Consider the following 12,647-nt stretch of genomic DNA (forward strand, 5'->3'; position numbering starts at 1 on the left):
CAGTCTTTCAAAAAAATTTTTTTTTCTTTTTTTCCTGCAGTCTTGTGGGGCCACTCAGTATGTTGGCCCCCTCATCCTCTTGTAAATACTAGAAGAGTGAGAAGATTCACACTCAGGGTGACTGGCCAGGGGCATGGGAACAGTCCTTTTTCAGTCACAGTCCATGTGAATCCACAGCAAGTCTCCCATTGGAGAAGGTTCCAGTTGCTCATACTGCTATGACTAGCAGTTCAATACCACAGTCTCCAATGAACTTTCCCCTTTCTACTTTTCCAGTCTTCTTCTGCTCCTGACAATCGCTTTCCACCTGCCAACCACCTTTGCCTTTGTTGGGGAAAATCTGAGACAGAATCCGGTATAAAATGTGAGCATAATGAACTAAACCCTGGATATGGACCCGACTCCGGGGTCCTGGGTTTCTGAACCCTTACTAATAGTTCAAGAACGCCACTTTTTCGACAGGAAACTTGGGTGTTTCCATCCCAAGGATCACTGTTTTTGCAAGTCCAGGCAAATGCTTGTACATCTGTGATAGCAAATGCGCACAAAATGGCGAACTATCAACCAGGACTCACTACACATCTCTGTGTGGCTTGAGACGTCTACAACAGTTTGCATCTTGTGTAGTCTGAAAAATTACAGATGTCTCCAAGGCGGTTGAGTCACGCTTGTGGCTCAGATCCGCTGCACTCCCTCTCCAGTTCCCCAAGGCGAGCCAGCCGCGCTGTGACGGGGTGTACACGCCAGGGGGCAGCCGAGCTCAGCCCACGGCCCGGCAGCGCGAGAACTCGCGCGAACGCGGAGGAAGAGTGGCGCGAGTGCCAGGGGGCAGACGCGCGGGGTCCCGGTTCAGCCTGCCGCGCCGCGCGCCTCCCGCTCTCCAACACCGCCTGGCAGGAAGGACTTTTCCCAAAGTCATATGTTCCATCCCCCTCTGGGGCGGGCGGGTGTGTGTGTGAGGGCGGGTGGAGAATGAGAGAGGGATCGGGGTCCCAGGGATGCCCTCCCCGCCGCGGGAGAAGCTTGGCACTCCACACGCCACTTTCCGGCTCTTTCCTTGCCGCTGAAGCAACTCAATCCCCCGGCCCCCCTCGCCACTCCCACCCACCCCCACAGGCAGACCCGCAGAGGGGAAATTGAGTCACCGAGAAGCGAGTCCAGAGTCACGGGGAGTTGTGGGTAGGGGAAGAGGGAGGGCTCACGCCAGCCCTCGGGGCCTTCCAGATGCTGGGAGGAGAGGAGGGTTCTCCTGGAAAACAAAGGGAGGTGAGGGGGAGGCGGCTGGCTGGGCAGGAGCGGGGGCCAGACACATGGAGAAACAGTGCCCAGGATCAAAGGAAATATGACATTTGCAAAGAATGTGCGCGTCTGCTCGTGCTGCGCCGGGAGGGGCCGGGCAGGGACGGCGCGCGGGGGCGCCGGGCCGGGTCTGGGGTCCCCAGCCGCCGGCTGCTGCCGTCGGGCCACCCTCCCCCGCGGCCTCGAGGTGTGCCTCGCGCTCAGCTCCCCGGGAGTCCCTCCTCCCTTTATTTCCGAGATGAAACTGGAAGGGAAATGTAACCTGAGGAGACCAACCAAAGAGGTGGGAGGAGTGGGGTTAAAAAAAGGGAAAAAAAAATCTAAACCAGGCCGCCTCTCCGGCTCCCCCTTAGAACATTCTCCTCTGCCCGCCGCCGGCCTGGCCTCTTGTCCCGCCCACCCCGCGTCGCGGTCCTGGGCTCGGAGCCGGGGCAGCTCCGCACGTCATCGGGGTCCCCGGGGGCTGGAGGGGTCTCCTGAACGGGCCCGAGGGAGGACGCAGGGGAGGGGACGGGAGGACGGCCGCCTCCGTCGCGGCGCAGCTCGGGCCCGCCCGGCCAGCCCTCCCTCCTCCGGTCTCCCGGCCCTTCGGAGCCTGTTTCTCATTAGAGTAATGGGCGCGGTCCCCGCCCGGCTCCCGGGTGTTTGTAAACGTCTGACCTGAGGGCCGTCGTTTAACCCTCCGAGTGCTGGGCTTGACCCCAGTGGGGGCTCGACCACAAGGATTTTAGAGATTGGAAATCACTGCGACCTCTTAGAGGACCTTGAAGCCTACTTGTGTGTGTTTGGGGGTGGTACTTGCAACCGCCCCCCTCTCCAAGCAGTTCCCTTCCGAATCTCAAAACTCCAGTCTAACACAACCTGGGCTCCTCCATGCCTGTCCTTTCTGGAGGCTCCAGTTCGGGTCTTCCCGCCTCCCACTGCCCAGGTGACAGGTGTCCAGCTCTTAGACCCGGGTCGCTGGGTTCTTGGACGCCTGGTGAACCTGGCCAGGATTTTCTTGAGAGCTGGAGCCAGGTACCACCAAACCTGATTCTTTCCAGGGAGGTGGGAGCTGACTTCCCGTAGAGACTAATTAATGGCCCTTTGGGTGGCTGCGACCGGGCCGTGGCAAAGCCCGGTCAGGATATATGCCCATCAGGGGCTGGGGGCGGGGGAGGGTCGGTGGGAAGCTACGGACAGTTCCTTCTAGGTTCTGATTACTCTGAGCAAGATCTAGGCCAGCTAAATCTAATTCACCGTTGGAGGAGGAGGAGGGATGGGGGAACTGGGGCAGGGCAGGTGTTGATTCAGCAGAACAAAGGTTTTCCAGAAGGTCGCCCAGGCGAGGGACTAGGAAGCAATGCCTCCTTTTCAGAGCATCTTGGAGCCACTCTGCAGTCTAGAGCCCACCTGACCCCAGGCTTGGAGGAAAAGGGGAGGAGACGTGGTTCCTCAGTGCTAGATGATGACTACAAAAGTCTTAGGAACTGAAAAGTGTTCTTGGACCATCCACGTTTGGGACTCAGAATGTGGCCCCTTTAAGGCGCTCGGACCCGGAGCTCGAAACCCACGCTAAGGGAGGAGGAGGGATTGGGATCCCCGTGTGCAGTGATTGTCAGGATTCGGGGCCAATAGGCAACATTACGGTCCTATCACGCTGGAGAGACTGTTTTCCAATTCAGTTTTTTTTTCTAGGGGGAGGGACTGGAGAGCGAAGGAGGAGGGAGGGTGGGGAAGGACGGAGGGGCGCGTGGTTTTCCCATCTCATCCCTGGAGGAGGGGCTGAAGCATCTCGGGCAGCCAATCAGGGACAGGCTGGTGGGGGGGCCCCGCTTTGAAGAAGTTTGGGGGAAAAAGTTTGGAAAAGTTTCTATAATAACGAGGGGGCGTCCGGAGGGAGGCGACAGCGGCGGAGGAGGGGGCGTCTCAGAGCAAGGGAGGGAGGGAGCCACTCGGGTGAAGAGACAGCAGCTTCCTGAGTTCCCCCCTCCCACCCAGGCCGGGACCCGGGGGCTCTGGTCGGATCCATGGGGGCGGCGAGCTGCGAGGATGAGGAGCTGGAATTTAAGCTGGTGTTCGGGGAGGAGAAGGAGGCCCCCCCGCTGAGCGCGGGGGGGTCGGGGGAAGGTTAGTGCGGGGCTGGGTGGGGGTTGGGGGTCCTGGGGTCAATGAGAGGAGGGTGGGGGACCCAAGTCTGGGGAAGCTGGGGACACTGAGCCCTGGCTGGGGGATGAGAGAGGCAGAGGTTGAGGGGAGTCTGGGGGGAGCTCACTGGTCTGCGCAAGTGAGGCTGGGGGCCCGGGCTCCACTTTCTCCTTTTTAGGTCGTGGCTGGGGTGGGGGTGGGGGTGCTGTTGGCTGCGCGCCGCCTCCCGGCCCGGCCGACTGTCACTGCGATGGGGAAGCGGGCGGGCAGGGAGGCTCCAAGAGCCCGGAGCTGTGCGAGGGAAGGGGAGGCCGGGCTGTGAAACTTTTCCCGTGCCGGCCCAGCCGACCGGACGCCGGGGGTCCGGGGCACTCGCGGGCCGCGCCGGGGCGCCCCTCCCCCTCGCCGTCTGGCCGCAATGAGAGGCAGATGGCGGGGACCGAGCCGGGGGCGGCGGCCGCCGCTCGCACGGAATCCGCGCTGCCCACTTTCACCCCCCTTCCTCCCCGGCTGGGCCCGGCACGCACCAGCCCCTCGGCCCCAGACTGGGGGGTAGGGTGGGGGAAGCGAAGGAGGAGCCACCTTCCCGCGTCACCGCAGCGCTGGAGGCCCCCCCCCCCGTTGGTCACGGTTGCGATGGCAACTGGGGCTCCTGCCAGCCCCGTTTGGGGGTTTGGGAACCGCTGCTAATTGGGTTCATGTGTGAGTCGCCCCCAGCCCAGCCCAGCGCCTTGCTAAACACGCCTCCAAGGCCTAGCTGCGGCTCCCTTTCACCCACCTCCCTCACCTAAAGACCGACGCGGGGCCTGTACCCGGAGCTGAGGCCACCGGCCACGAGTGCAAGGCGTTGCGGATGGGCCAGGGACCGGAGCTCCTGCATCCGCCCTTTCACTTTTTGCTCTAAGACCCGTTGCTTGCAGGGGGTGAGAGGGCGTCACAGCAGGACTTGCACCCCCAAGCACTCCGAAGAGATCTAACTAGCGTGTCTCTCCCACTCCTCCCCCCCCATCGCCTCCCCAATTTGACAGAACCTGAACCAGAGGATGCCTCGCCGTGCTGTCGTTTGGCCCTGGGAGAGCCACCTCCCTACGGCGCTGCCCCTATTGGCATCCCTCGGCCTCCACCCCCTCGGCCCGGCATGCACTCGCCCCCGCCGCGCCCGGCCCCCTCACCTGGCACCTGGGAGAGCCAGCCCGCTCGGTCGGTGAGGCTCGGAGGGCCGGGCTCGGGGGCCGGGGGTGCGGGGGGCGGCCGGGTGCTGGAGTGTCCCAGCATCCGCATCACCTCCATCTCCCCCACGCCCGACCCGCCGGCCCCGTTGGAGGACAACCCCGACGCCTGGGGGGACGGATCCCCCAGGGATTACCCACCCCCCGACGGCTTTGGGGGCTACCGAGAGGCTGGGGCCCAGGGCAGCGGTGCCTTCTTCAGCCCGAGTCCCGGCAGCAGCAGCTTGTCCTCGTGGAGTTTCTTCTCCGACGCCTCTGATGAGGCGGCCCTTTACGCGGCCTGCGACGAAGTGGAGTCGGAGCTCAACGAGGCTGCCTCGCGCTTCGGCCTGGGCTCCCCGCTGCCTTCACCTCGGGCCTCCCCTAGGCCGTGGACCCCCGAGGATCCCTGGAGCCTGTATGGCCCCAGCCCTGGAGGCCGCGGGCCGGAGGACAGCTGGCTACTGCTCAGCGCTCCAGGGCCCACCCCAACCTCACCGCGGCCTGCCTCCCCCTGTGGCAAGCGGCGCTATTCCAGCTCTGGCACCCCATCTTCAGCCTCCCCGTCTCTGTCCCGCCGGGGCAGCTTGGGGGAGGAGGGCCCTGAGCCGGCTCCGCCACCCCCTTTGCCTGTGGCCCGAGACCCTGGCTCCCCTGGTCCCTTTGACTACATGGGTGCTCCGCCAGCTGAGAGCATCCCGCAAAAGACAAGGCGGACTTCCAGCGAGCAGGCAGTGGCCCTGCCTCGGCCTGAGGAGTCAGCTGCGTGCAACGGGAAGCTGCCATCTGGAGCAGAGGAGGCCGTGGCTCCCTCTGGGGGTGCCCGGAAGGAGGTGGCTGGCATGGACTACTTGGCAGTGCCCTCCCCGCTGGCATGGTCCAAGGCCCGAATTGGGGGACACAGCCCCATCTTCAGGTGAGGACTGTGCACCTGCCACCTGCTGCTCTCTCAAATCATTCCACAGGGGAATAAGAAGAGGAACAAGAGATGGGTCTGAAGAAAGATCTAAAAATTTCCAAAGATAGTCAGTAAGCCTTCCCACCCACGTTTTAAATGAGAATAAATGCACCCATTCTTGCTAAGGGACATCATAGCTCCATAGAAACCAATTAGAGAAAATCTACCCGGGCCCAGCGGCGTGGCCTAGTGACTAAAATCCTCGCCTTGAACGTACCGGGATCTCATATGGGTGCTGGTTCTAATCCCGGCCGCTCCACTTCCCTTCCAGCTCTCTGCTTGTGGCCTGGGAAAGCAGTGGAGAAAATCTACCCTATCCTATTCTGTTCTATGGGGCCTGGTCAGGCAAGGGAGGTGTCTCTCTAGGGTGCCCCCTCCCAGCCGTGGGCTGGCCCCTGGCTGCTTGGGGGCATGTGGGCTGTGTGTGTCTACCTTCCACTCCAGTCTTTTTCATAGGTCCTGCTCTATTCTCTTACAAGAAGTCCCTCTTTCTGAAACTCTACAGCCTCTCCTAGTGGCTTAAGGACCTATCTGCTGATTTGAATAAACTAGCATATATCTGTAGGTCCAAGAATTGGTCCTAAAACTTGGCAGTTCTTCCACCCTCGAACTCTGAGATGTCAGACTCTATCCAGAGAGACATGAGTAAGGGAAAGAAACTGTGGAACACTGGTGCCCTGGGCCTCCCATGGGGCAGGTATGGGCATTGAAGGATGATTTAGCAGCACCTGCCCTCTCCCCAGCCTCTGCCGTGAGATACGACACTCCCCCTCATTGTGACAGTCAAAGATGTCCCCAGGCTGTCACAGATCACCAAGGGGAACACTACCAGCAGAGATCCACTGGCTTAGGGTACCTGTGAGCATAACACAGAGTCGCCCATTGGAAACCCCTCAGCTCCCTGGAACTGTTCAGCTTCCACTAGTACGAAGGGAGCTAATGCCTGGGAGCAGAATGGGCCGTCCTCAGCTGGACCTGTGGCTGCTGGCCTAGTATCTGTAGAACAAAGGGGATCATGGCTGAAACCCTTTCTGGGCTGAAATGACACTTGTTTATGGTTCTCCTCAGTGTCTGGGGTTAGGAGGGGCTTGGGGTTCCTCTGTACCCAGGCAGAGCCTCCCGCATCCTGGCCTGTGCTCAGGGCTGGAACAAAGGGAGCCCCAGGCCTGCCGTTCCCTCCCACAGCTCATGTCAAGGGACTCTGCCCCCATCTGCCGTTGCTCTTGGTGCTAGCATTTCTTTCCTCTTTCACACCACACCCTCTGCTTCCTCCCAGAGTACAGTCACGCAATCCCTGCCACCTGGGGTCTGAGGCTGGGATGGTCAGTGTTCTTTTCTCCCCTTCCCTAGGACCTCTGCCCTGCCCCCTCTGGACTGGCCCCTACCCAGCCAATATGAGCAGCTGGAGCTGAGGATCGAGGTGCAGCCCAGAGCCCACCACCGGGCCCATTATGAAACAGAGGGCAGTCGTGGAGCTGTCAAAGCAGCCCCTGGTGGCCACCCTGTGGTCAAGGTAAGGGGCCAGGGCCAGGAGCCAGCCTGATGTCCGTTCCCCCATCCCAGCTCCCTGTGGGGCTACTGTAGCTGAGTAGCCCCATGGCACTGCCCTTTCCCACACTCCCTTTCAGCTTTGACCCTTGTAGGCAGACAGCCTGGGGGAGGAGGGTGCCCTTCCAGCACCCGGATATACTTGCTGCTCCTCTGTGTTTTCCACCCCCACTCGACTCATCCCCTGAGACTGCAGCCTCCTGTGGGCTCTGGGAAATGATGGCCTGCCGGTTGTGGGGGAGGGGTCAGGCTGAGACCAGAGGTCACTGGGAGTCAGGCTTTCTCTGTATTGAGTTGGGCCAGTTTCTTGGAGGCTTCTCTCCCCTCTGCCCAGCCCAGTTTGGGCCTTATTCCAAGAACAACAGTGAGCTCCAGGCCACATGTTCTCCATGACTGGTGGACTGGTGCCTGATTCCCCCAGAGAATCCCTCCCAGGATGTCTATCTTTCACCATCCCTCTTTCCCTCCCCCATGAAAATCCAGGGAAGGATAAAGGAAGAATTGGTAGGGATTTCAACTCAGTGGCCCCTTTCCCTCCATCTGCCAGCTCCTAGGCTACAGCGAGAAGCCCCTGACACTACAGATGTTCATCGGCACGGCAGATGAGAGGAACCTGCGGCCTCACGCCTTCTATCAGGTGCACCGCATCACGGGAAAGATGGTGGCCACAGCCAGCTATGAGGCTGTCGTCAGTGGTACCAAGGTGCTGGAGATGACGCTGCTCCCTGAGAACAATATGGCGGCCAAGTGAGTACCCCCACTCAGCTTCTCTCATCCTCAGGCTGCCCCACTGGGCCCACGCTGGGCCCACACTGGACACACGACTTCCACTTCCCACTGGAGTTGGTCAGATGTCATCCCCAGGAGCCGGGATTTGGGAGGGAGAGCGGGAGCTTTGCTCTAGGTGGATATGCTCCCCTCTGGGCTAAGCTGGGAGGGCTTGCCATCTGCCTTTGCCTTTAGCATCGACTGTGCTGGGATCTTGAAGCTGCGGAATTCAGACATTGAGCTGCGGAAGGGTGAGACGGACATCGGGCGCAAAAACACCCGAGTACGGCTGGTGTTCCGGGTACACGTGCCTCAGGGCGGCGGGAAAGTGGTCTCCGTGCAGGCAGCATCAGTGCCCATCGAGTGCTGTGAGCAAAAAGACCCCACACCACCCCTCTGTCTCTTGTGGCTTCCTTCGTGTGTGCATCTGGCTTGTCTGCCTGTCTCCTTCGTGTGGTGTCCTGTGCCCTGTTGGTCCCAGTAGCCCTCAGGAGACTCAGTCCTTTGTTATACTATGGTTGGGGGAGTGAAGGGTCTGCCGTTCTAGTGGTATCTGTGTCTATCAGACTCTGACTTTGACCCTGTATCCTACCAACCCCTGGGTGGCCCCTGTGCACTTGCTGGGGAAACTCCCTGTCCTGCTGCGTTGTACCTCTCTATGCCCCATACGACCCCAGGGATCCTGTTGATTGACCTGTATGTCCACTGCTGAAGAGGGTTACCCCAGGGGCCTGTGGCAGTTGTCTCACAAGGGCAGGGAGAGAGGCTTCCTTCACACTCAGTCCCCAGCCAGGCCTTCTCTATATGGCCCTGCAGCCCAGCGCTCAGCCCAGGAGCTGCCCCAGGTGGAGGCCTACAGTCCCAGTGCCTGTTCGGTGAGAGGAGGTGAGGAGCTCGTGCTGACTGGCTCCAACTTCCTGCCAGACTCCAAGGTGGTGTTCATTGAGAGGGGCCCAGGTAAGTGCCTGCCAGGGAGGGACGGAAGGTCGGAAGACCTTGGGACCAGCCCCGGAAAGACCTGTGGCACTGCTGTCACTAGCCCAGCCAACTGAGCCCCTATCCCCTTTTTGGTGACCCTTCCAATGGGGTGACACATGACAGCAAGCTGAAACATGGGGTCTGCTCAGCAGGTGTGAGAAATGCCCATTGTGTTTATGAGAGAGCAGTGAGCTTTGAGTTATTTTAATCCCTGTGTTGGTAGGGTATTTAAGGAGAGGGGACAAAGGTGGCTTCTACCCTTAAAGTTCCCCCAAGGCACCTTGCATTATAGCTACAAGAACTCACAAGATATTCCAAGATGAAATTTTGTAGGTGGAGAAAGGGAAGACTAGGGGAGTGGTGGTGGGGGCCGGCTATCCAGGCACAGCCACTAGCCAGAGAGGCTTCTGTCCTCCCCTAGCCTTGCTCCCAGAAAGACCCAGCTCCTGGACCCACCGTTAGCAGCCCGGGCCACAGCAGAGCATCTCCAGAGGGTGATGAGTCATAGGAGCCACGTGCCTTCCCTCCATGCTGGGACCTTTTTCCACCATGACCCCCACCGTCCTACCCATGGGGTTGCACAGAAAAGGATGTTCGCCATTGGGTGGAAGGTTTTCAGAGCTGCTTCTAAGTTGCTGACTGCCCCTGGTTCCTGGGCTGGCCCTGCCAATTTCCCTCCATCTTGGCTTGCTTTCCTGTGGCTTTGGAAGCAGGTTAAACTCTGCCTCTTCCATTCTATCAAGTGAACTTGCCACAGGCCTCTGCATAGCAGACCTTCAGGGGACCTTCTGAATTTGACCTAGGCTTTAGCAGGAGTGAGAAGGACTGGGATAGAGGGCAGAGGGCAGGGGCCTTGGAGTTGGGCTGGAGCCCTCTGACCCCTATCCACAGATGGAAAGCTGCAGTGGGAGGAGGAGGCCACCGTGAACCGGCTGCAGAGCAATGAGGTACCAGGGCCACTTGGGTGGGTGTCCTGGGGAGGGGGACGGGGAGATGCAGAGAAGTCTCAGCTGGGACCCCTTGCCCATCAGAGTGCACCCCAGATCTACTTCCTTTTCTACAGTGGCCACTATGGATGCAGGTTCATTGCTAAGAGATGAACTTGGCTCCTTAGCAAATGGGAGAAGATAGGAGGAAAGCTGGGAGGAGGCTTACCCTCTGCTCTTCCGCAGCTGACCTTGACCCTGACCGTCCCAGAGTACAGCAACAAGCGGGTGTCCCGGCCAGTCCAGGTCTACTTCTACGTCTCTAATGGGAGAAGGAAGCGCAGCCCTACGCAGAGCTTCAAGTTCCTGCCTGGTGCGCTCTGGCACAGCCCATGTGGGGGACTGGCAGGCATTGTGGAGAGCTGAGCAAGAGCAAGTGGGATGCATGAAACCTCGGTGGGGGTGGGAGGCTAGGAAAGGAGCTGCAAAGGTGGCTGGAAGGTGTGTCTCGCGAAGATGGCCAGACCTCTCACTGTGTGTCCTGCCTCCCTGCTCAGTGATCTTCAAGGAGGAGCCCCTGCCGGATGCGTCTCTCCGGGGATTCCCTTCTGCACCAGGCCCCCCCTTTGGCACTGACATGGACTTCTCACCTCCCAGGCCCCCCTACCCCTCCTATTCCCACGAAGACCCTGCCTATGAAACTCCTTACGTGTCGGAAGGCTTCGGCTATGGCACGCCCCCTCTCTATCCCCAGACGGGGCCCCCACCATCCTATAGACCAGGTCTGAGGATGTTCCCTGAGACTGCGGGTACCACAGGCTGTGCCCACCCCCCGACAGTCTCCTTCCTTCCCCGTCCCTTCCCCAGTGACCCATATGGAGGGCGCGGCTCCTCTTTCTCCCTGGGTCTTCCATTCCCTGCTGTAACCCCTTTTCGACCTCCACTACCTTCCTCCCCACCGCTTGAAGGCCCCTTCCCTCCCCAGAGTGGTGTCCATCCCCCACCTGCTGAGGGGTACGATGAGGTAGGGCCAGGCTATGGGCCTGGGGAGGGGGCTCCGGAGCAGGACAAATCCAGGGGTGGCTACAGCAGCGGCTTCCGAGACAGTGCCCCTGTCCAGGGCATCACGCTGGAGGAAGGTGGGTGTGGGCCTGGGGATAGTACGCATGTGTGCGTGAGTGTGTGCATGCGAGAGGTGGCTCTGCATGTTTGCTGAGGGCTGGAGCTTCACTGCTCAGAGATTCTGCAGCCACAGGCGCAATCCTTCCTGTCCCAGGAAGCAAGAGGTCAGTGTGTGTAGCCACGTGAGACCAGTTAACTTTATTCCAAAGGGCACCTTTTTCCTGCCTCTGCCCTCTATTCCACACCCTAAGGTCATCCCAGTCAGCTCCCTCGATCTGCAGACTCAGGCATACAGTTTCCCAGAAGGGTAGTGGTATGCTGAGATCCCACTCAGTGTTCTTTCCCTCTTTCCAGCCTTCCCCTAAACATGGTCGCTGAGCTCTTGAGAGTTGGGGCCTCCAGGCTATGCCTCTCCGTTCTCTCTCCGGCCCCATCCACCTGTGAATGACACAGATTACCTTGACCTTGCAGGCCAAACCAGCAGGATTGGGCTGGGCCAGGGGCGTGGGAGCTCACAGGAATGGAATGAGGGCAGAATTTGAGTAGGGGGAGCAGGTGGCAAAGCAAAGCTGGCAGAGGGGGAGGCTTTGTAAACTGAGGCGTGTCTGCAATGGATTGGTGGGGGGTGTCTCTGGAAAAGGAGGGAGCCACCCCCTAGCCAGATCTCTCACCTGTGCCTCCTTTACAGTGAGTGAGATCATTGGCCGAGACCTGAGTGGCTTCCCCGCGCCTCCTGGAGACGAACCTCCTGCTTGAAATAACGTTTGGCAACCTCGCCCCCGACTCAGCCCGGCCCAGGTTGGGCCCTGCCACCGGGCTGGGCTTCGCCCACGGCTCGGTCCCGCCCTCTTTGCCTCTGTCCTGGAGAAGCGGGCGCTCCGGAAGTCTGGACTGGGGACCTCCACTGGCTCCTCTTTTCCCAGCTTCTGCCTGTTCCCCAGTCTCCCTTTCCTACCCCCGGTTGAGGTGCAACTCGCCTCCAAACCTCTGCTGTCTCAAAGGGCTGGTGGCGTGGAGGAGAGTGGAGACCGGCTGGGTGTCAGGAACGCCTGAGTTGAACACAGGGTCCAGGCTGTGCAGGCGTTGGTGCTGGGAGGCAAGGGCAGACTGGTGGGTAATAAAATGCTCTGTCCAGTGCTTTGGGCTCCAGAGCTCTTTGGAAGGGGGCAGGGGTCAGGGAGTGTGGGTAGCTTGCAGCCGGAGACTGGTCAGAAGGTTTCTGCCGCAGTGTCTGGGCCTGAGGCTGGGGCAGTGTGGGAGGGGCTCTGAAGGTCAGAACCTCAGTAGGCCTGTCCAGGGGTGGGGGGGGCGGTGAAACCTTGTGGAGCTTTGGGATAGAGTCAAGCAATGTTTTGTCTCGTATTCTTTGTTGCTCCCTTCCCTATCCCCAACATTACCTATGTGATTGTGAGTCATAAGCAAGGTGTGATAACCCTGCGTAGTCACTCTTCCTCCCTTACAAGGTGAAATGCCCAGGGAGAGGGGCTTGCCCAGGGTCACAGGGTTAACCAACAGCAGGCTGGGGCCGTGTCCTTGAGCTGCTGCCTGGTAGCTACTCTCAAGACATCCTGACCTAGGAGGCCTGGGATCCTGAAATGAGGGTAGAACTGGCCCACCATTGCGGATGATGAAAATGTTCTGGAAAGATTTGTGTTTCAGAGGGAAGCCAGGCGGCCTCTCCAGCAACTCTGCCCACCATCTGCCTGGGGACTG

General features: G+C 60.0%; 1 protein-coding gene across 4 annotated transcripts; it reads left to right on the plus strand.

The window, feature by feature from the left end:
* The first annotated feature begins 3,117 nt into the window (after positions 1-3,117).
* On the plus strand, positions 3,118-12,071 carry NFATC4 (nuclear factor of activated T cells 4). 4 transcript variants are annotated; one of them, XM_004584726.3, is made up of 10 exons: positions 3,118-3,408; positions 4,455-5,550; positions 6,943-7,105; positions 7,688-7,887; positions 8,104-8,276; positions 8,725-8,865; positions 9,778-9,833; positions 10,059-10,185; positions 10,370-10,951; positions 11,623-12,071. In XM_004584726.3, the coding sequence occupies exons 1-10, from the start codon at positions 3,309-3,311 to the stop codon at positions 11,688-11,690; spliced, it is 2,706 nt and encodes a 901-aa protein (XP_004584783.2). In that variant the 5' UTR covers positions 3,118-3,308; the 3' UTR covers positions 11,691-12,071. The 4 variants fall into 4 exon arrangements, with proteins under 4 accessions (XP_004584783.2, XP_004584785.2, XP_004584782.2 ...); XM_004584728.2 differs by having other exon boundaries at positions 10,370-10,630; XM_004584725.2 differs by lacking the exon at positions 11,623-12,071 and having other exon boundaries at positions 10,370-11,479.
* The last annotated feature ends 576 nt before the right edge of the window (positions 12,072-12,647 follow it).

Source organism: Ochotona princeps, chromosome 6 (assembly GCF_030435755.1).
Source record: "Ochotona princeps isolate mOchPri1 chromosome 6, mOchPri1.hap1, whole genome shotgun sequence".
Lineage (NCBI taxonomy): Eukaryota > Metazoa > Chordata > Mammalia > Lagomorpha > Ochotonidae > Ochotona > Ochotona princeps.